Source organism: Pezoporus wallicus, unplaced genomic scaffold, assembly GCF_028554395.1.
Source record: "Pezoporus wallicus isolate ANWC-B61680 ecotype Strahan unplaced genomic scaffold, APGP_CSIRO_Pwel_v1 scaffold_2584, whole genome shotgun sequence".
NCBI classification, from domain to species: Eukaryota; Metazoa; Chordata; class Aves; order Psittaciformes; family Psittacidae; genus Pezoporus; species Pezoporus wallicus.
The window spans coordinates 841,938-865,092 of NW_026642851.1; the positions used below are offsets into that span (position 1 = coordinate 841,938).

General features: G+C 40.8%; 1 protein-coding gene across 3 annotated transcripts; it reads right to left on the reverse strand.

Moving 5' to 3' along the window:
• Nucleotides 1-1,521: 1,521 nt before the first annotated feature.
• C1GALT1 (core 1 synthase, glycoprotein-N-acetylgalactosamine 3-beta-galactosyltransferase 1) lies at nt 1,522-14,900 on the reverse strand. Of its 3 annotated transcripts, none has more exons than XM_057432623.1 (4): nt 14,774-14,900; nt 8,225-8,464; nt 5,482-6,149; nt 1,522-3,088 (listed from the first exon to the last, which is right to left on the reverse strand). In XM_057432623.1, exons 2-4 carry the CDS (start codon nt 8,445-8,447, stop codon nt 2,879-2,881), a joined length of 1,101 nt encoding a protein of 366 aa, XP_057288606.1. In that variant the 5' UTR covers nt 8,448-8,464; nt 14,774-14,900; the 3' UTR covers nt 1,522-2,878. The 3 variants fall into 3 exon arrangements, with proteins under 3 accessions (XP_057288606.1, XP_057288605.1, XP_057288604.1); XM_057432622.1 differs by lacking the exon at nt 14,774-14,900 and adding an exon at nt 13,987-14,077; XM_057432621.1 differs by lacking the exon at nt 14,774-14,900 and adding an exon at nt 9,910-10,812.
• Between the last annotated feature and the right edge of the window lie 8,255 nt (nt 14,901-23,155).

The window sequence follows — 23,155 nt, forward strand, 5'->3', positions numbered from 1 at the left end:
AGGCCTAAGCACAAGGACACTTTAAAACAAAGCAAGAATGGACGTTTGAAGAAAAGGCTCCTCTTATTTCTCCAGACAGGCCACCTATTTATCACAAGGTAGTATGTTCTTAGCCTTACTCCCTCAAGAAATGGAACTTGTTCCTTTATTCCTCCATTCCCTCTGAGGTCTTGCATGCTTGTTGAAAGAGACATTCCCGCCCCACTCTGCTAAATGCGCAAGCCACAGCTGGGCAGCAGACAAGAATTGGAACTGCTGCCGAGAAAACGCTTCACTGGCAGCTCAGCGGTGCCACCTCGGCAACCAGCCTTGTGCAGAGCTCAAACATCTCCCTGCCTGCTTCCTCTTGTCCACCTGAGACTTGCGCATGATGAAATTGAAAACTCAAAGACAGAAGTCAGGACAGTAAGGACCATGAAGAATAAATGACTTTACTTCACAGAGCAGCACAGGGCAAACACAAGACACAACTCTGCAAAAAAGTCTGCAGTTAGTTCTGCCTGTTGTGGTAGAAAATCTTTAAATCCGCACAGATGAACTGAGGAAGAAAGCTGAAATAAAGGAACCGTAAGCTAGTTAGGAGATCTTTTACATGGGCTGAATTTACCAAGAGATTAAGTTGGTATCCTGGTTTCATTTTATAGCTTCCCCAAGTATCCCAGAAAATTTTAACTGCATGCTTGAACAATGCCATTGGAAAGATCAAAACCATATGGAGTTCACAATATCACTGGTTTGCGCTGCATATGGGATAAACATTTAGCTCACAGAAGGAAGCACCTTACAGCACGGTACCATCCATTCTCCTCTGGACTAGCATCCCTTTACTAGGGCAAACTGGAGACTTTCCTTCTTTAAACAAATGCAGCTATAACTTCCTACTTAAGTCAATTAACATAAAATAAAGTTCATGTCCCTTTCAGTACTTCAGAGGCAGTCGTGCTGATAAAAGACCAGCAGATTTAACCATGCAGGAACTATTCATTTAATTAACACTTGATGTTTGAACCTGGCTTACATTCAGGCAGAGAAGTATGTAATAATTCAGCTCCATCAGAGACTTCAGCAATCACCATCATGCTGCTGAGCAATGCTCAGAAAGGTAGCCATGACTGTTTACTGATGGGCAACAGACAGAAGCCCAATCTGTACAAGAACTATCTTTGGAAAAAAAAAAAAAAGTAAATCCAGTCCTTTATGGTAACATCCTCTTCCAGGAACATCCTGAAGGACAGCAGTAGTAAATAAGGCTGTCTGCTACCAGTATGTGCCCTTTCCAAAACAATGACTGGAGGTAATTAGGTTATGTCCAAATTCATCAATATGATGAAGGTGAAAAGTGAGAAAAAGATGAAAAAACTTTTGTTCAAGTGTGGAATAAAGATACACTACATGCCAAGCCTAATCCCATCCCCCACACTGCTATTCACTCAATCTGAAAGAGAAAACCAGAAAGTTTTATATTAACTACATAAAGCATAGACTTGGTCTCTGAAAATCTTCCAGTAATTAAAATACTTATTTTTATCCCACACCAAGAAAGTGTCTTCAGTTAAGAGGCAGAGATACTCAAAGTAATGGAGAAAGTTAATGCACTTTCAAAGATTCCTGCATTCAGGCTGGTTTACCTGAATAACTATATACTTCAGCTTCAAAGAGTGAGATAAGGATCATTTAACACTTTGTCCTGAAAAAGGTAACAAGCAGCAGCTACAGAAGAAATTTTTAAAGGTGAAGGGAAAACAAAAAAAAAGGAAAAAAAAAAGAATGAAATTAAGTACTTCAGCCAAATAAATGAGATGCGTAGGGAAGCAGTCAAATCAGCTTTGCTGCCGTTTTAAAATGGGACTTTCTTGTATCTGTAAAATTTTAATGTACAAGGTAACTCCACAGTCTCAAAGTATAGTGATGTGAAAACTAAATGGAAACAAACTAATTATAATACTGGCTGAAACCAAGATATTATAACGTCATCGTAACTTTGCCAAGATACTATTCTTCCTGGTTCAGATGGAAGGAGGGATGGAAGAGAGAATTCTATTTCAAAAAGCATCTACCTTATCTTGTGCTGAGAAATTCTGAGATGAATTTTTATAACCATTCAACCAATACAATAATTTAATGCAAAAGAAAAACATTTTAAAAAGCTACAGGTAAGTATGTAAGCAGCTTGCCTTGCCTCAGCAATTGAAACAACAGTAACCATTTCTGGGTTTCTCCCTAAAGCAGTAGCGATTCAACTTCATATTGTTTCAACCAAGAGACTTAAAAAAGTTAAAAATAATTCATGGCAGTGAATTCCATTTCTGAAACAACTCAAGATTAATCGTTTGGGTGGATCTCTGCCTATTCATAATAGCCAGTCTGCCATTAAAGCAAAGCAGACTATTTTCACTCCTCTCCCTTGTAGGGCAAGGTACACAAACTAATTTCAAGATACTGAGAATACTAGAGAAAGCCATCATCAAGTATTTGACTATGCAGCATCCACTTTCTACCATTAGAGCTTACCTAACAGAACAGCTGGAAGGAAAAGGGGAACAGAAAAAGGAACAGAAATACTGTTTGATTATCTCTGAAGCCATCCATATGAGTTTCATACAAATTCTTCCAGGTATTAGTGTATCAGAACAACCTCCTATTTCACAGCTTGAGAGCCCTAAATCTTCATTGAGCAGGTCAGCAAGGTCACACTATCCCAAACAGTCAGAGCCAGCACCAGATTCTACTGTACATAGACAGCAACAGGCAGCACTGCCAATGTGATTTTTTTAAATAAGAATCACTATCAGTAATTTCAGTCCACAAGCTTCATGCAGGAGTTTGAGGAGACTCCTACTCATTGTACTGGCTTCTTTTTGTTTTCTTCAAAGTCTAATTAACTCTCAGTAACTTTTTGCTTTAGCTTCTGATTATCCTCCAGTGCTTCATTTTTGCTTTGCTCTTCTGGATTGGTTGCTGGATCAGGATTGTACCGATACAAATACCCATACGGACGGAGATGATAAATCAAATATTCCAATTGATACATAGTCATGGAATCAACATAGTGGAATGAAACTGCTAGATCAGAGCAGCATCCAGGACCCTAAAATACAAAACAAGTCAAAGTCATCAGCTAAAATTGCAAAGCATGCCCTGCATTAAAGACCCAGTAAGAATTCAAAAGCATCCTTGACTTCATGGTAAGAAATTTACTATCATCAGTCACATATATACTCCGAAGCATAATGTCAGGGAAGCAAAATGTATCAAACATCAGCCAAAGCATCTTTCAAAAACAGAAGTTTAACAAAATCGTCTGTTTCTGTAACTAAGCAGGTAAAATACCTAGCTGCTCTCAATAACATCACATTTTTTTTCGCTTTTCCATACTTTGCTTTTTATGTTGGTGTTTAAACAAAACCAAGTGGCAGTGAGCAGGTCTAAATGCATTGTATTTCCATATGAAACAATGCATACATGATACTCATGATAGCATCCACTCAGAGTACACAAGCCAAATAAATGTTTGTGTGCATGCACCTGTGTGTGTGTGTGTGTGTTCACACATTACACAGTCTGGCAAAACCATCAGTATCTAGTTTCCTATAGACAGAGAGTTGTAACGAATCATGTTGGAACTATTTTTTAAGTTTATTAATTTCATTGTCCCTCCCCATAGCAGGGGGGTTGGAACTAGATGATCTTCAGGTCCTTTCCAACCCAAACTATTCTGTGATTCTATGATTCATGTTCTTAAGCATTTTTAAGAACTAAAAGATCTTAATTAATACACTTGTTGCAACTTTTATTTTCTAGCTCAAATTCAGCTTTGAGAACGCTTTTCTGGAAGACAGTTTGGGAGGGGGCTGTTCATCAGGTTTGGTTGCAGAGCTGCTAATATTCCAGTTCTAACTGGAACTAAGATTAAAATATTTAAAGACACTGAAGTGAGTAATTGTTACAGAACTGTTATTCTTTCAATGCTTATTAAGTTTGATCAATATACCATGGTTTTGGTACCAGACAAAGCAGTCTCTATCCAAACACAACTACGATAGGACAGAATCAAATATGTGATTTCCATTACGGATCTCCACCACCACTGCATCCCTTATAGATGTAAGTGCCCACAGCTCAGCCACCTGTGAAGAACAACCGTAGCTAAAGCTGCTGCATCCTGACACACTAAATACGTTATTGTAGCTGGTTTAAACTACAGAACTGCTCTAGGCACTGAATACAAATATAAAAATAAATGCTTTACAATGAAAAGAATCTGCTGAAGAGCTAGATCCCTCTCCCCCCCCCCCCCCCAGCTTTACTGTGTAAGAAAGCCTACATCTTATCCTTGATTTTGGCTACTTATGCTCATGTCAAAGCTTGCTGAAAAATAAAACCTTTAAAAGTGAAATTATAATCTTAAGAAGAAACCTAGGTGATCTTAAGGTCCTTCCCAACCCTAACTATTCTATGATTATACGATTACGATCAAAGTTCACAATGCAGAATACCTTCAGGTTGCTTTAAGTGGCACCCTGCTCCAACACACACCTTCTGGTTGTTTTTTTTTTTTTTTCCTTTTTAAACCACAGATTTCAGATATGAATACAAAGGACAACTTGAAATTCTTGTAGTAAAAATGTTTCATTTTGTAAATACTACTTCTGTTGCTCTAACAAAAGGATTTTTTAGAATTTACTTTGCCAGCTCTTATGCTTGCCTCCACTTCTACAGAAGAGAGACAAGAGTCCAGTACAAATACACGAGGAAATCTAATCATATTTCTTTGTTTGGATCATGCTGTTATTTCACTTCTAGGCAACGTTCATTATTCTGAAATCTTTTCAATGGAATTCACTTTACCATTACCCACCAGCACCTTGAGTAATATGGGACTCTCTTAGACAAAATTAACCAACTACAATCACTAATGAGTCCCAAAATTAGTTCTACAGGTTCTATCAAAGTTTGCTGTTGGGTAGAAGATAAAGGTGCATCAGTGCCACCTTCCCTTTCAGTAGGCTTCAATGTAACTAATGTAACTAACACTGCTCGGCCCAGCTCTATGCAGTGAGCGCGTACGCCTTGGAATTGATCAGTCTCACTGCACACTTGGTAGTTGGATGGGTGAAGGAGAAACTAGGGGCACTGCGTGCAAGATGGAAGGGACCGAAACAGAACAGTAACTTTGCAAGGAAGGTAGTAGTGGTGACACTAAACAAACATGTCGAAAAGGTTTCATCATTTCTTGCTGTCCACAGAACATAGCAAACCAGCAATAATAATTTAAAATACCCTAGCTCTTTTCCAACATTAGGCTCTTAGCATCAACTTTGAGTTGATTACTGTATTTAACACATCTACACACAGGTGCATCACAGGGTATCACAACAAAATCTTCTTTTCTAAAATATATATTGAGCAACTACTAAACTTCTAATTCACACATCATAAGATGTACTTCATAAAATGGGTACCAGGCTCCTAAGGACTTACCTCTACAGCAGGATAATAATTGTAATTCCAGTACCAGAATGTTTTTGGCAGGTATCCTCTGACTAAGTGATGTTCTGGAACAAAGGGATGAAAGGTTTCTCTACCACTTGTATCCCTAGAATCTCCTGCTTCCACATTAATGATCTCCATGCATTTTCCTAGTGCAAGGTCTTCAATTGAGGAACTATGAGAGCATTTGTTTGTTTTAAATGCAGCAACAAATCTCTTCAGAGCTTCTTTGCTCAGAACATAACCTGCTCCTCCACTCATGTAACCCTGTTTCACATAAGGCTTAAACCTTCTTCCAAAGTATATTGGCTGTTCAGGACTGTATTTTGAAAGAAGCCATCTCAAATTGTCCAATATAACATATGTATCATCATCTGCTTTCATAAACCAATCAGCATCATCAAAATAATGGTCATGCACATACTGAAAAGCTTTAATAGTCTTCCAGTACAGTTGGTCTCTGCCTTCTTTGGCTTCTAGGCCCACAGTTGGGAAGTCTTTGTTTTCCTCGGAGCTCATAAAAAGTATTTTATTACAACGTTGGGCCCAAGTGGCCTTAACATGCCTGGCTTTCTTTTCTAGATTTTGAGGTCCAGTCATGACCCAGCACAGTATTTTCACCTTCTGATACAGTCCCTCTGCAATATTTTTATTCTCATCTAATAAAAAAAAAGAGAAAAGTTCCAGAACAATATTAGACTTGATTGCAAAACAAAGAGCAGCCTATCCCCTAGACATTGTTTCTACATCAGAAAAGAGATGCAGAGAGAGAAAAGGCATTTGCTTCCAAATGTAAAAGGTAATGAAATGGATGTCAGATTTCAAAAGAAAGCAAACAAGACTCCCCAAACCCAGAAACTAAAATTTTTAAAGTTACTGATCATTACTGAAATATGATCTTAAGGTCCTCTCCAACCCTAACTATTCTATGATTCTACTTCAACTTAACAGGATAAACAAGAGCATAAAAGCCAGACTGGAATAGGTATCTGTTCAGGAAACAGGCTTTAGAAAACCTTGATTTGTACATCAAAACTGTTGGGAGACAAGTTTTTTATGGTGTTGGAGGATTAATGAAAATTAAAAAGCTGAGTATTTTCGCCATTCACAGTGAACACGATTACAGCACAGAGAGGTCAAAAAGCTAATAAGGTCTGTTGTATATAGTCAGGTTAACTAACAAAACCCAGCAATATATTTTTGAAGGTAAAAGCAGGTGGTGAGCCAGAAAGAAAGAATTTATCACCAAACCAAGTCAAATCTTATTTGTAAAAAAACAGATTAAGTTAGGATACTTTGAAACTAGTATTACTCTTCTGCTTAAATGTATTTATTTGCAGACAATCCAACAGAATAAACAGACACGGTTATCTGAGGCACATAATATAATATTCAACAAGCTGCCAAAGCATTCATTTCCCTCAAAGAATCATTTTCACTTGACACATACACAGCAATTGTAACTCATGTAAAAGAATATTCCATGGCGAGTAAGATCGGCATAACTTGTCCTAAAATATTCCTGTTTATACTTTCTGCAACAACTGATCAGATTTCTTTGTAACAATGCTCCACCGTTACATGTGAAACACTCACAAACTTGTCTTATGAAGTTTGGAGTTTAAATACATTTCAATAGCAAATCACTTATTAACATGTTCAGCAAATGCACTAAAGTGAATTTTTTCTCATCCAAACTGTCCCATCTCAGATGCATTTCTCTGGTTTTGACTGCAACAGCAACCTGTGCTTGTTCACTGGCACAGGTTGCCCAGAGAAGCTGTGGCTACCCCATCCCTGGCAGAGTTCAAGACAAGGTTGGACAGGTCTTTGGGCAACCTGGTCTAGTGGAAGGTGTCCCTGACCATGGCGGGGGGGGGGGGGGGGGGGGGTGGGGTGGAAATAGGTTATCTTTAAGTTCCCCTCCAACCCAAACCATTACAGGGGAAGTTTAGATTGGATATAAGAAGGAAATTCTTTCCTGTTAGGGTGGTGAGGCACTGGAATGGGTTGCCCAGGGAGGTTGTGAATGCTCCATCCCTGGCAGTGTTCAAGGCCAGGTTGGACGAGGCCTTGGGTGATATGATTTAGCGTAAGGTGTCCCTGCCCACGGCAGGGGGGTTGGAACTAGATGATCTTAAGGTCCTTTCCAACCCTAACTATTCTATGATTCTATTGTTCTACGACTGCTGCATAATCAGCTTGGCAAACATTGAAACAATGCGTACAGTGGCCCCCTCTGACCACCCCACCATCCCAAATTTTACTAATTGTGTAAAAAAGTAATTTTATGATTTCTGATTTGGTTTGGATTTGTTTGTTGGGGTTTTGTTACAGCTTTATCTAAGAGGCTATTTCAAAAGTTAGAGGTAGTCCAAAAGTAGCTCCATTAAGCTAAAAAGCAATTCAGGCACATCTACAATGCTAGCAAATACATCTGCTTAGCAAAACCACCATTTGATATCAATAGTTCATTTGAGAAGCTCCTGCTTCAAACAAGTCTAGATACAGAAGTTCAACAAACAGTTGAGCTCTAAGGAAAAAAACCCACTACTATAATAAAAATGTAAACAAAGAAAACCACCAGTCATTGGACCTCAGGAGAACAAAGTTATTTAGAGGTAACCTGAACATGGGGAAAGGTTCATACAAACTCTTGGCAGTGAATAAAGTAACACTTTGCCATGCATGAAAACGGAGCATATTATATAATTACTCAGGCGTAACAAAATACCTTTATGCTGTCCAAAGTCTGCATTGAAATTCATTTGCCCTTGCAGCTGATTGCTATCGGTATCTGATGAGTGCTGACCATGCGGATCATTGTGAAGGACATGAGGCTGGATCTTTACTTGTTCTTCTAGTATAATGCTAAACAGAAGATAGCATACAAAAAATCCTATTGCTGATCCAAAAGTGAAGGTTAGAAGGTTCATCAAAGACTTGGAAGAGGCCATCTCCTGAAGGTAATGCACTGTCAAAACCAAATGAAAAATACATTAAAGCTGCTTAACACAGAAATCAGATCTATAGGAAGAAATCAAGGACTAAATCTCTGGAAGCAGAGATCTCCATTCTAACTCAGATTCAGCTCCCCTGGGCTTCCCTGGAAGTTTAAGTACTAGAGCAATGCAAATATTCATACAAAATTGTAAATCCACTGATAAACTTAGTGCAAAAGGCTTATCATATTCTTTAGCTTAAAATTATAATCACAATAGTGACTGTACACACAAAACCCTTTCATATTTATACAAGAATGCATACATTTAAAGTGCAATCTCTTAATTATAAACTGCAATATAAGTTCACTTCTTTATTCTCTTCGTTCCAAGAAATCTATGCTTTAAAATGCAATACCTATTATAATGTCATACAAAGCCAAAAGATGATGATCAAAGGCAATCTACAGGTCCAGATACAATATGGACATTGGACGTACCTAAACGCCAGGAGTAAGTATAGTATGGGGATTCTTTAAGAGATGTCAAATACCTGCAGATTTTCAAGAGTTATAAAAGCAAATCTACTCTCAAAGTAGGGGAGTTTTCCTTCCACTTCTAGGAAGTATTGAGGATACACTTTCAGGAGAAAGAGTAAGACAACATCTGAATTTTCATGCAGAAAACCCCATTCTTAAAGGGAAGAACAAAGTGCCTCAGCCTCAGGGCCTCATCTACAGATCAAACCCCTTGTATTCTGGTAACAAAAAGCAAAAACCTTCACTTCAACTACACCCCTTCTCCTCAAAAACCAAAGGACTTGGCTGACCATTTTTATAAAATCAAACAAATCTGCATCTACGTCTGCATAAAGTGAGATTTATATATCCAAAACAGGTGTGAGGTTTTATTTATTAAACACTTTCAGGCAAATCAATTTTAGGCTGTTGAGACCCCAGGCCTTTTCATTTTTGCAAAGGGTAGAGATATTTTGTAAGAATTCATGACTAAACTACAAAAACATTGACCATTAAATATATACTGGATTCAAGCCAGAGCCTTACAAACAAGTTGATGATGTTCCCTCTATTAGGATCACTCTTAATGTCTATGGGCAGAACCCACTTTAGTTAGTTAGGGAGCCAAAAAAAGAAAATGATGGAATGCACAGAGCATCAATAAAAAACATTGATCTGAAGAGCTGCAGCCACCAAACAACTCATTTAGCCTGCACTCCCACTTCTCTCATTGGCTATGTACAGTCTATTGGAAAAAGACTGTCCCCAAGCAAGCTGCATAAATCGCTCTGCAGTAACACACACTCCAAATACCAGCTCACTGTCTGAGTGCTCTCCTGAACATACAGCAGAGAGGACACAAAGCAGGTGTATGTTTTGTTAGGGTGGTACTTTCAGAAATCATCAGATTTACTGTGCACAAAAAAAAAAAAAAAAGAAAAACTCATGCAGGCACACACCATAGCTGCAGCACCTTCTAGAATAAAAAGTCTCCATTGTTCCACTTTCCAATATTGGGCACTTCTTTGCCATACAATTTCGGTTATCTGCTCTAACACCTGCCAAAATTACTCTTGCTTGGAGAGAAAAAAAAATAATTAGAAAAACACGTGAAAATAACTGCTGCTTATTAAATTATGGAATTATGTTAAATTGGATTCTTTAGAAAAAAAAAACTTTAAGTGCATTGGAAAAGTTAAAAGAGAAAAAAGTGTATTCATCACATTTGGAAATCAGAAGTTGATCTGTCATTATTCTAGAAGCAAAGAGGATTTCTGGAAGCAGACTGAGACAGATGCCAAAGCTGTACTTGGTATTTGATATGAAATATCACTGGTTACCATTTTCAATCTAAAATAATCCATCATTATATCAATTTTATATAAACAGACTGGACTACCATATACATATCTGTGTAGCCATATGTTTATAAACTCCAACAGTAAACGGAACAGAAATCTTCATTTTTTTTGTGTTATCCTTATATTTGACCTGAGTCTTTTAACTTGCCAGCAAAAGTAACTGTGCTATAGCATTATAGTAGAACCAGAAAACGCCTATAAGGGAAGTAATTTCTTATTATGATAAGCATCCCCACTCAGATTCTCTATTGACATTCTTTTCTATACAGGGGTTTACTGAGGGTCACAACATACAGAACATTTAAGTGTTCACAGTCAGGTTGGATGAGGCTTTGAGCAACCTGATCTAGTGAAAGATACCACTGCTCATGGCAGGTCATCAGACTAAATGATCTTTAAAGGCCCCTTCCAACACAAACCATTCCATGATCCTATGATTCTATGACATACAGAGAGGGAAAAGGTATATACAAAACCTACCAGGTTGCTAAAAGAAATTTTATTCATGTTTCTATTTTTACTTCATTTGACTTAAAAAAAAAAACAAAAACAAATGCTTTTTAAAAAACACCTACAACAAAATCCTGGTTTAAATTCATGCTCCACTGCCCTATCATGGCAGCTTAAACATATATATGTATTTAGATATTCACATCAGCCAGACCAACAAATATTCTAACATTCTATCACAACATAAAAGTCACTGTACATGTGGCTCCAAGTTTTGTGAATCTGCATCTTCAAACTTACAGAAAAAGTATTTCTTCTGTGTTAGAAGCTGCTGAAACTGGTAGCCCAATAAAGACAAGGCAGCTGCAACTCCATGTCCCCAGATCTGGCCACTGGCAAGGCTGAGGATGTATTCTCAGACTTGCACATATGAACATGCACATACAGGTGTCTGAACATACAGATCAATACAACTAAAACCAGTGTCTGGGGGGCAAACACAAACATGGGCCAGGAATATGCTGCTTCTCTCCCTAGCTGATTAGGATAAAAGCCTGTTATTGGAAATATACAGGTGTGTACAGTGGTGGGATCCACTATACTGACACTATACAGACACTCAATCTACCCAGGAACCAACACTGACTCCTCAGTCTTCCAAGATCCCCACTCCAGTTGCTGGTACAAACCCCCTTCACATAGATACACACACGTCGCACCCACAGACATGTCACAGCTCCCCAGCAAATGGCCTTAGACATTCAGTCCACTCAATAACTGGCCCTTGGATTCTTTTGTCTCCAGTTGCCCTGCTCAGAAACACACATGCAAATGAGCCTCCAAAACAGCCCCGAGATCTTACAGTCCCTCTGGCAGCTGGTTTGACCTCCTGCACTCTCCTATTGCCAAACTGGAGACCTTATGATCTCACTAGTACCTGTCTCACACTTACAGCTGCCTCAAAACCTGGCTCCCAAGTGTCTTACCCTACTTACTGGCTAGCCAGGCATGCTATTCACTAGCAATCACACACTGGCATGCTCGCCAAGACAAAATGCATGCACTCTGCTCTCCGCAGTTACTCGCACTTAAGAGACACATAAGCCACCGTGACTTACAGTCTCCACTGTAGCTGCTGGCATTTAGACCCTTCCTCACTCCAGTCTCTCCCCCTGCTGGCACATCAGACACAAAGGTCCCTATAATTTCGGTTACCACTCCAGTTGTTGGTGCTTATTCCTCAGTATGAATATAGCACAGAGCCCTCCTATCCAGGAAAAGAGAAATGGAGCTTAATGAGAAAAGAGGACAGGCTATGGTAATCTGGCACAGCACATTGCCAAACATAGTGGCCAACCACTTGTTTACAATCAACCAGGCCCTTTATCCCCTTATCCCTTTTATCACCTTACCCTTCTATTTTCCCATACTTGTTCCGGCTCAGCGAACCTTACTCCCTCATTTTAGTCCATCCCCTAAGCATCCCAAAATAAGTTTTGTACAGTCACAAGATACTCTTCTCCTGCACCCTATAATATGTCCCATATTCTATAGGCAGTTACACCTTAATCTTGCAAGCTTTTCCAGAGAGCTTTTCTGTTGACTTATTTTGATGTGTGCCACACCTGGGCAATGGGACTGATGGCTCTCCAATGACAGAACCTGGGGCTACTTCCTCTGATGAGATTAATGGGGTCCCCCATCCCTGCTGTGCCTCTGTGCAGGCCTGGCAATGAGCCTTTTAACACATTGATCTAGAATACCATCCTCACTCTGGTAGCTGTTCCAACAAGGATTAAGGTCACCTTCATAAGCCTAAAGGAAACTTAAAGAATCCCCAAATCCCCATGCAATAGGAATAACAGGATACTGGAGTTTGCCTCACTCCCACCCCTCAAAGCAAAACAAAAAAAGCCCTTTAAAATTAATACTTTAAAATAAATTCAGACTATGTAACTTTCTGAACTTGTTTACAGAGAAAATACAACAACAAAAAAAAAAAAAAAAAAGAGCAAGCTACCAAATCTGGAGATCTTGACATTTACAAAATAATCCTAAATATTTTACACATGCTTTTTGCAGCACCACTCCATAATCACTTTAAGATTTGATAAATTAACTATGAGAAACAAGGCTAGCCTACACACACTGCTGACTCTTCCTCACATCCCTCACTTACAAGTGATGGGGAAGCCCTGAGGCCTCAGCATGATACAGAATGCAAATGTCCTTGGACAGCTGCATAATTAGCAGTGAAATTGATCTCCACTACCACACCCTCACCAGCCAAAGAGGGCATCAGAATAACTGAAGTCAAAATGTAGAAAACATGGTTAGCTGTGCAATGCCCAGAAAGGTCTTCTGCTCTCCGAGTCCCATTATTTCCAGGAGCTTTACATGGGCATATTCATACGCTTCTAAAATGAAGAAGCAAAAGTTGTATATTTGCTAATACTGTCTACATCTGCTGCAGTTTCCTATCAACTAAGGATAAATTACATTTTTCACTTCCCTTTTTTTTTGGGGGGGGGATATCTAATATTTCAGGCATTTCTTTGGAGAACTTTAACCATCAAAAACTCTTGGTTGTTCTACCACAAAGTATAGCCAGCAAAATAAGGTATTTTGGTATGGGTGGCCATTGAAACAAGACGTGCCATAGCATTGAAACAACACGTGTAACAAACCACAGCACAGGTGAGACGGAAGAGATATACTGCAATCTCCTTCCTCATTCCAAAAACTGACATCCCTCCCGTAGCAACAAGTTACCACGTCCGAAGAATGGCTTTCTAAACCTCTACTAACAGCGCTTACTAGATAACTGCAACGTCAGTCCAGGAAGTCCCTGCTACAAGGAGCAGAGGCGGAGGGTGTGGAGCAGCAAGCAACTCGCCCTCCACAACCACCTCGCTCCCTCGACCGGGGCTCTGCCGGGACCCGCTCTCTTTCAAGTAGAGGCCCCTCCCTCCGGAGCCTCTCTTTCCCAGCCAGGCACCTGCTGTTCCCGCAACCGCAGCTCCTGCGGACACCCTTCTCGCCGCCGCCGAGGTGACACGCACCACCCCGACCACCTCCTCCCGCCCGGTCACCGCAGAGAGACACCTTCCTTCAATGCCTCCTCCGCAGATGGGGCAGTGCCACCAGAGGCCTTGCCCGACGGTCTCACCCCTACGACTGCCCAGCGCGGGGCCCCATCGCCACCGCCTCAGCGCCGCCCCTCACCTCGTCGAGCCGGAGAGGCCCCGGCGCCCGCTCAGCCGCGCGGCCCGCAGTCAGCAGCCGTTGGCCGCGCGCACGGGAAGCCGCTGCCAAGCCCACCGACCTGCGCCCTCACCACCGGCAGCACCATCCCGCCAGCCCCGCGCTGCACCGGGCACCCCCCGCACCGGAACGGGAGCGGGGCCGGGGCCCGCCCCGCTGCCTGCTCATTGGCTGCGAACGCCGTGGGGGGCGTGGCCGGCCCCGCCGCTCTCATTTTAACCCTCGCCGCCGCCAGCGCCGCGTGGCATTTCGCTTGCCCTCGGTGTGGTTCGGCGTGCGTGCGGGAGCCGCCACGGCCGGTGGCTGGCGAGCAGGAGCGCGCCCTGACCGACCGAGCGCGGTACCCCGCTGGGGATGGTAATCTGCCCCTTCGTACGTTCCCCCTCTGGTTGCCTGCCGGGAGCGCGGCCACGTCGCCGGGCCAGGCCCCGAGTACAGCCCATGTCTTCCGTGTGGGGAGACCGCCGGGTGGGTGCCCCAGGATGCAGCTGCAGCGTGAGGGGTGTGGCGGCCGGCCCGCCCGCCCGCAGCGCCTGGTGGGTGCGTCGGTGAGGGCTCTCCATGTGGGAGAAACAGCACAGGGCGTGCGAGGGGGAGACGGGAGAGCGAGGAGCGTCGCCTCCCCTTGGCCGCTGGAAGGTTTGCAAGTGGTGTTCCGGCGCCGGTGTCTCCCTCGCCGACTCTTCAGGCATGGTTAGGGAAGAAATGCCTCGGGCAGGGCTGCTCGCCCGCCTGTTTATCGCATTACCTTGCTTCTTTTGTCCGGTCTTGCCTGGAAGCAGCCGTGCGGTGTGCTCCGGCCGGGCTGCGGAGTGCCGCTGCTTTCCAGCCCCTTTTTCCTTGCACTTGAGCCGGTCTGGAGCCTCTGCGCTTCCAAAATACCATTAGGCAACTGCAAGGGACGTTGCTAGGTAACCAAGTCCTCTGAAATCATTCCTTATCTCCCTGTGCTAGTGCTGCCTACCTTTTTAACATCCGTGACGTTTCTCTCTCGGTATTTTTCCTTAGGAAAAAGCTGTTGAATATGAAGAAGGATTACAGAGGTGTTTTACGTTACAGGGTAACCAAAGGACAGTATTTTGCAAACAGCAGGTAGTTAATGGAGCTCTGCAGTTAATAAGTAGAGGTTTATTTATTTTTTCAAAAGCACTGGTGTGAAGGTACGTGCCAACAAAAGCTGGTCCATGCTGAGGGCAACCACTGCCCACACTGCTTTTGATGTCGCACCCTATCTATTTCCTTCCTCCAGCCTGTCCAGGGGTTTAGTCAAAACCATAGCTTTGCCTCTTCACAACTGCAGATCTGTGTGTCGGCTTTGGCCTCCTAGGTCATTCAAGAAAGGCTGGCTTTTGCACTGGGGTAAGAAGCTCACGTCCCGCATAGCTAAGGTCATAGTTTCTCATTCCTGCCGCATTTGACAGTTTCCTGCTGCCTGGAAACAAAAATTACAGGCAACTTGGTGAATGGTATCTCCTTGAGCTAGTTTTATTGTAGAAGAAGGGGCAAAAGTGAGGTGAGCACACGTGTTGGGGGGACATTTGAGTGTTTGGCAGTAAGAAATTCAACTATAAACAATAAGAAAGACAATGGAAATTGCAAAGGCTGCTGAAAAATTAGAGGTGTCTGTCTTCTTGTTTCCCTTCCTCTTCCCATCAAGTTTTGATAGGAGCTCTGTCCACCCATGTCCAGAGGCATGCCTTAAAATCCTAAAACAGATCAAATGAAGTTTTCAAAACATCTCATATTGCACATGAGATTACATACATATTACATACATCACAATTAAGCTGAATGTAAGACTTAATTTTTTGTGGCAAACTCTTGGATCACATAAGTTCTACTGTTAAGTACTGGGGCCCATCTATATTGCGTATGTGTATATGTAATGAAATTTTGAGTAGTTTGGTTTAAAAGGAAATAAATCACTTTGATCTTCATGTCAGTATATAATAAAAAATGAGGTATTTCCCTATGTAGGAGGGGAAAGCCATATTAAACATAAAAGACTTGTTTCCTGCATGCTTCCAAAAGGTGCAGGGCAAATACAGGGTAGCAGGTCCTTAATCCCTTTATTCACCTACCTTTGGTAGGTCTTCGTGAGCTACCTGGCTGGGCATCTTCACTGCTAAGTCCTCAGGAGAGCATTCCAGAATACGCACGTACCATAAAAGCTCACTTGCAGATCAGCTGCGGCTCTCAACTCTCCATTACCATGCACAGGAGACCGAGAATACAGCTTTCTAAATAAGAAAGCTGACACAAAGTTAAGGAGGAAGGCAAAATGCAACAGCTGTTGTGAGCCTGTGTGATTTGGCAAGCCATTGACTTCACATACAAAATTTAAATATTTAATTTGCTATCATCTAATAAATATCTGTGATTGAAACTGATTTCCTTCTGGAAGCAGCTTTCTACATGCTAATGGCTGGCAAGGAACCAGCTTTACCAGATCAAATTCTACATACTCCATGGAAAACTATTTTGTTTTCTCACTATTTCGTTCAATTATAAATGGTCTTGCTTCTGTTTATGCCATTGCTTTATGGATCATCAGCAAGACCATGGAAGTATATATTGATGAGTAATTTCCATATTTCTTTGATTGAAAACTACTTTTGTGTTCTCTGTTCACTCCTATTTAGTCAAACATATGACCAGCCTTACTTGCTTAATAGTATTTATAAAAAATCCCATTAACTTGACTGTTCAGATTCAGGGAGGCTGTTCTTCTTTGAAGACCCTATTACCCGTTGTATGTCAGCCTGTGAACCCACAAACTGTGGTTGCAGGCATACTGGACCAGATCAAATACGAGTATTACCCATGCCTACCCTAACTCCTAGAGCACAACAAAGGCCTTCAGGAAAGTGAGTGGAATTTCAATTTACCACCACATCTTTGCTCACCTGACATGGGACAGGATATGCAAATTTGGTGCTGTGGTGTCCTGAAAGAGTCAGAACTATATATGAAGCTGTAAAATTAATTTATTTACTGTAATATGCTTAATTACTGCATGAGATGGAGTGAATTATAACACGATAAAGGAGTAAGAGGGTTCTCCATGCTGTAGTGTACCACCTTCCTTTTACATGTAAGAACATCAGCTGGCTGAAAGTATGACATCCTGTTATTATATGGAACTTCACTCTCTGTATGTCTTGCACAAACAATAGTGGAACGGCTGTGTAGTAAGGCATGTTACTGATCGGTGACATCAGAAGTACTGTCTGCATGTAAACAATGTACAATCTCTATTTGTCTTAACCAGATCTTGCAACAAATAATTGATTTAAGCCATTGTGAACTTAACAGGTTAGTATTCAGTGTGTGCCAAAAACTTGAGTTACATATTTTAAGTGGCAGAATAAGGGATTAATCACTGTATCTTGCAAACAATTTGAAGTAAAGGAGGCCTGTTTCCTCCTTTATCCAAGGACATGAGATTTCTTTGTACTTTCATATCAGACAATACAATAAGTTATCATTGTGGCAATTCTGCAAGAAAAAAAAAATCTCACAAAGTTTCTATCCTGCTCACAGACCTGCCCCAAAGCCTACTGCAGAATGCTCTGAACTACATCTCTACTTCTGGGGATGAAACAGTTCCAGGGACCATTCTTTGACATAATTATTTTAGGCTTTTTCAGTTCAAAGAATTTGAGGGCTGTGTTGCAGCCCACTGGATTGAAATTTTTGTATCACGGAACAGAAAATGACACTGACTTTCAGTGCTGTGGAAGATGGCGGGAAGGCATGCAGGAGGACTGGTGGGTTAGGAATTCTGCTGGGATTCCCTTGGAGGGCTGCACTGTGGATGGACCAAAAATTCAGCCTTATCCATACTGCTCTTTTGAAAGAGCTCTTGGCAAGTGTTACTCTGTAAACCTTGCCCAGAGATTTTCTCAATGCATAAATCACACCAATGAGTGTGCTAATCATTAGTCAGCCTCCCAGTCTTGAATTTACTTTCTGGCACTGATTTATTCATGGCAGTGGCCTCATGAAACCTACATTAAGGAGTCAGGAAAAATACATCTCTATTTGTTACTGATATCTTACTGTATAGATAAGTATATTTCCGTTCATTTTACATATGCATGCAATGTAAAAGTAAAGGCAAGTGCAAATATTTTCTCTGTCAAATCCTACAATAATAAAAAAATAATAAATTCTCTAACAATAAAACCTCTAATAAAAGAGCTGCATTTCAGAACAGCTTAAGGTGTAGCCAGTGCTTGTGGATATGTTGGATACATTTGTTTGCCTGTCTCCTACCTGTTCTTGGCGAAAGCAAAGAGGTTCAGCTAAAATGAGATTCAAGGTAATGTTTCTATAAACTATCATTCTTGTATAATTGTATTTCTTTGAGAATGGCAAAGCTTAATAAAAACGTTGGAATACTGGAAATTATCCTGTTAAATTAGTAGAAATACCCACCTTGTTATCTGGCATCTGCGAGAAGAGATAAAGTATCATTCAGTAAGAATTAGAACACAAAACTAACTCTTCTACTTTGCAATCATTAAATTCTTTTAATCCTGATTAAAAAAAAATAATTCCTTTAGAATTGGTTCTCATTTGGGTTTTCTTCTCTTTTTCTAATCAGGAAGAATTCTCTTTTTCTCCTTATGTGTAAAGAGACAAAGCTATTTTTACAAAGCCTGTTATTAGAGTTTCTAGCTATGGAAGAAAAGGGAGGAGAAACACTCCATTTTACTGTTCATATGATAGCAGTAACAACAGAAGTTTACTGCTGTACAGAATTCAGAATGAATTCCTAGGAAAAAAAGCAGAGTAAGCAGCTGTAATGAAGAAACAAGGTAACCATTTAAGTGTTCAGTACTACTTGATTTTACAGAATTAGTAAGATGCCAATAAATACTGTGAACTGAGATCTACTTTAGTGTGTACTTCTGTGGGAAAATGGGGAAAAATTACGTTATTGGTTTTTTTTATTTTACATAAAAAATGGCTTAGTATATGTGATAGCTTATTTTCAACACTAAAAGCGTTACGTTTGCCAGTCATTTTATTGCAGACTCTTGCTGTATTTGTTCTACACCTCCGGTTTCTGGTAACACTAGCAGGGTGTCGGTTTCTCATTTTGAGCTAATAGCTCGACCTAGTGATGGAAAAGAGCAGCTGCAGTCAGAACAGTTTCCAAGGCTTTTGTAAACAAAGACCATCTAACTTTGTGGGGAGAAAAAAAAAAAAAAACAAACAACCAAAACCCTCAAATCCAAACAACACAAATCACAAAATTAAATCCAGTGCTTTAAAAGACAGCAGCACAACTGATCTGTGTCAAAATAAATTTATTAGAATTATGTCCCATTATTCCAGCTGAAAAATACATTCCAATGTGTTTTAAGTCTCATATATGGTCAAACATGAATTTAGCTGTTACAGCTTTATACCAGCTAACCATGTCTTTTACAGTGGAATTCAGCTGTATTCTAGATGAAAAAGATTGTGTTTTTATTAAACAAAACACCTACTGAATGGGGCAAAATCTCACAATGGACAAATTACAATGAAAAAGTGAACTGAAGATTGTAATTTGCAGTTAATACTGCTGTACTGACAACAACAGATTAAATGCTAATTCAGCTGACACCTAATCTTTCTTACTGTATGAAAAAGAACCAGAATTTATATTAGTTCTACCATTATGGCTCTAAAAACTCCAGAGTTATTCCACTTTGTTATAGAATCAGTATCAGACAACTAAGTTTTCTTTCTTATTCTGGAATTGGTAAAAAAAACTGTGTAATATTCTTCAGTTTTGTGGTTTGTTTCCTTCTCCTCCTCCCCAGGAAGAGAATAAATTACACTGGATTCTTTCTAATTAGCCAAGACCCCTATTCAGGGGAAGTCAGCAGTGTGTCATTCTTCCATGGTCCTGCTGACAATAGTGCCATTGGCATGCCATATGCCATGCTTGCCATGTGCACTGCATGGCCAACAGCTCTTTCAACAATCCTTTCTTGTCTGTGTTAAGGAACATGGGGGCTACTGGAAGGCCTGGGATGTTAAAGGATGTAGCAGTCAAGCAAAATGTTCAGGCTTTGTGCAGGCAATAACAAGTCACCTTACTTTGTGTTCACTCTCGATGCACTAGATGTACCTTCCTGGCACTTCACTGAAGTTCTGAATGCCCAGGCTCTAGAAAAGATTTCCTTCTAACACTTCAGTGCTGTGACCTCTAACTCCAAAGTCAGAGCAAGTCTTACTTGTTTTGAAGCTTAACATAATTAATCAGAAAGAAAAGAAAAAGCATTAAATAAGAGGGACTATAGCAATAGGGACTCCCAGTGAGAGAGACAGCTACTTTTTATACCATGAGTGAGATGATTTTGTCTGGAGGAGAAACAAGTAGTTTGCATGTCCAAAGGAAAAGGAAGAGAGTAAACAAAGAAATATATTCAAACTTACAGGAACAGCTCTGTTAGGTTGATAAGTTCTTTGAAAGCTGCAAGCTCAAAGCTTGCTGGCATGTGGTTCAGTCCCACTGGGTAAAATACAGACCAAGTAACACAAATGGGGGCCTACCTTTCTTCAAGCTACAAATCTGACAGTTTATCTTTTCACTTTTTTCTCCCCATTCAGATATGGGGCTCTAGACTGGGGCTCAAAGGATGACTATATGTCTACTGGACAGATGTTAACACTGACTCAATCAGCCAAGCAAAATGACATGGATCAAGCCAGGAGATTGTGGTGGACACCAGACTGGAAAGTCCAGCTGGACTAGCAATAGTCTGGGTTACCAACAAGCTATACTGGACTGATACAGAAACAAATCAGACTGAAGCCAGTTCAGCCTGAGATGCTGAGTGCAAGCACTCTGACTTTTAGAACACATCAAGTTACTGTTCTCCTGGGGAAGGAAAACAAAACTAGGAAAAGGCCTTTGCTCTCTGCATATGCATATCCCTGACTTATAAGTTTCAGATGTCAGATGTGTTACCAGAACAACACAACTATTGCCTGTGAATACATGTATCCAACACATATTTCTGTTTGTAAAGATAGCCAGGGTATGAGGTAACGTCATTTATGTCAACCCATGTGACTGGGGAGTAGAAACTGACCTCCACCTTCCCCAGAGTCCTGCCCACAGCTGCCAATGCCACCACGGTACATGGGTGTTTCTGTGTGGGTCCATTAGGAGAAACAACTGCTTTCAGGGTCACTCCCTGTCTTAGAAGATACACTAGGCTGTTCCCAGAAAGAGTGTTCACCATTTGCCACATCTTTTCTGTTACCGCTGCAGTGCTGAAGTGTGGAGCAATGTCTGTCTAAAGCCACTCTTTCCTGGTGGAAGTGAAACTGTACATTGACTCCCTGCCCCAAGAATGGCATTAAATTCTTATTAGTGCGCATTCAGGAACAGAATATGTAAATGCATAAAGTACTTCAACACCAAAGTAATTTGTAGATGCTGACAAACACAAATCAGGAGTAGCACATGCCATTCAGTTGGGCCTGTGACAATGTGTGGCAAAATGTTGTGGCTCAAATACATCAAGTTAAAAAATCAAGCTGGAAAATACAGGATTCTTGGTGATCTATGCCCAGCTTACATCATAAACATTCAGTCACTGAGGCTCAGAAAAGGACCATTTGAAGCATGTGGAAAATTTTCGTTGCCTATCCCATGATGCCATTACTACACATTAGGATTGGAGAAGTACTGCTGTTGCAATTCAGCATGTGTTCAAAGCTAGATGGAGAGTAGTTGGCCCAAATTAAAAATGGCTATGGGATGCAAAGGGAGAGTGTGTGATTACACTCATGAGACTGTAGGCAAGATACATCTTTCCCCTTCCCAAAGCCCAAATCTCCAATTTTTCAAAAACACAAAGTATTTCAGCATTATCCTCAATATCCCTCAAACTGTCAGTGATGAATCATCTTTAATGGTCTTTGACTATGTAGATGGTCTGGCACGGTGCAGAATGCCTGTGTTCCATTGCTACTCACTAGCAATTGCCTTGTGCAAAAGTCACCTATGTCACAGCAAACACATTTCATGTATTTTACAGAACTCACACATTTCCAGTCTTCCAGGCATGCTTATGCACCACACCCAATGGATGCAGCAAAAGTATTCATCTTTAGTGGGAAAAACAATGAGCACCAGCTTCAGGTACAGGCAATGCTCCACTGAGAGTTGAGCTGACAGTGATTAGCTTAGTGTAACAGTCATGAAGCTGCAACAGCTCATTCCACATTGTACTCCTTTACCTGTTCACTCTGACCTTTCATTTACTCATTTACCTGCTGTCTTTACAGAAACCTCTTAGCCTGATTTCAGCTGATTAGAAACAAAACTAATCCAAGTACTTCTTCATTAACCAGTCAGGAACTTTCTTATAATGGTTTTCAGCCATTCTTAAATGGTATTAGCCTGTGGCCAGATGGTTACTCTACTTAATAGATAATCCAGCAAAGTAGAAAGCCTCTTAGATACTCATGGCACCCAATATTTACGTTCAAACCTATTCTCTCAACCCAGCTAGCATCAACTTAAATTCCTCTCAACAAAAATGGAATTAAAAATCAGCTTTAAAGGAGTATAGTGGAGAAGGAAATGCTTTGGAGAAATTACACATGGTAATGTCTGCAGGAAGGAGAAAACTGAGAGGGAAGATGTGACTGAGAAGAACAAAGCTGCAAGAGTGGAGTGCAATTACATCTAGGGCTGTCTGTAGATATGCTGAAAGACTGGATATTGAAGAATGACACTTAATGTAAAAGGACTAGAAAAGGCTAGAAAAGGACAGGGCTAGAACAGTTATTATCTGCACTATTGTGACTACCCAACAGCAACATTACAGTGTTTAAAGCAGGTTCCATATGGTATTCCTGCCATTAGTCCCACATATAACACCATCAACTCCATTAAAATAGCAGATTAAACATGCAAGACATAGTAAAATGCAACACTTATCCCCAGTTTTTAAAAGTGGTAGTAAAGGGAGGATAACCATGTGGCTCTTGCCCAGTGCGTGCTAAGGATGTGGACATTACTGAGGACTTAAGAGGTTTCACTCTGCCCTGGTTGTGCTTGCCCAGCCTTACTGGGTCAATTCCTGCAAGTTGCTTTGCAAATTCCCTGCTT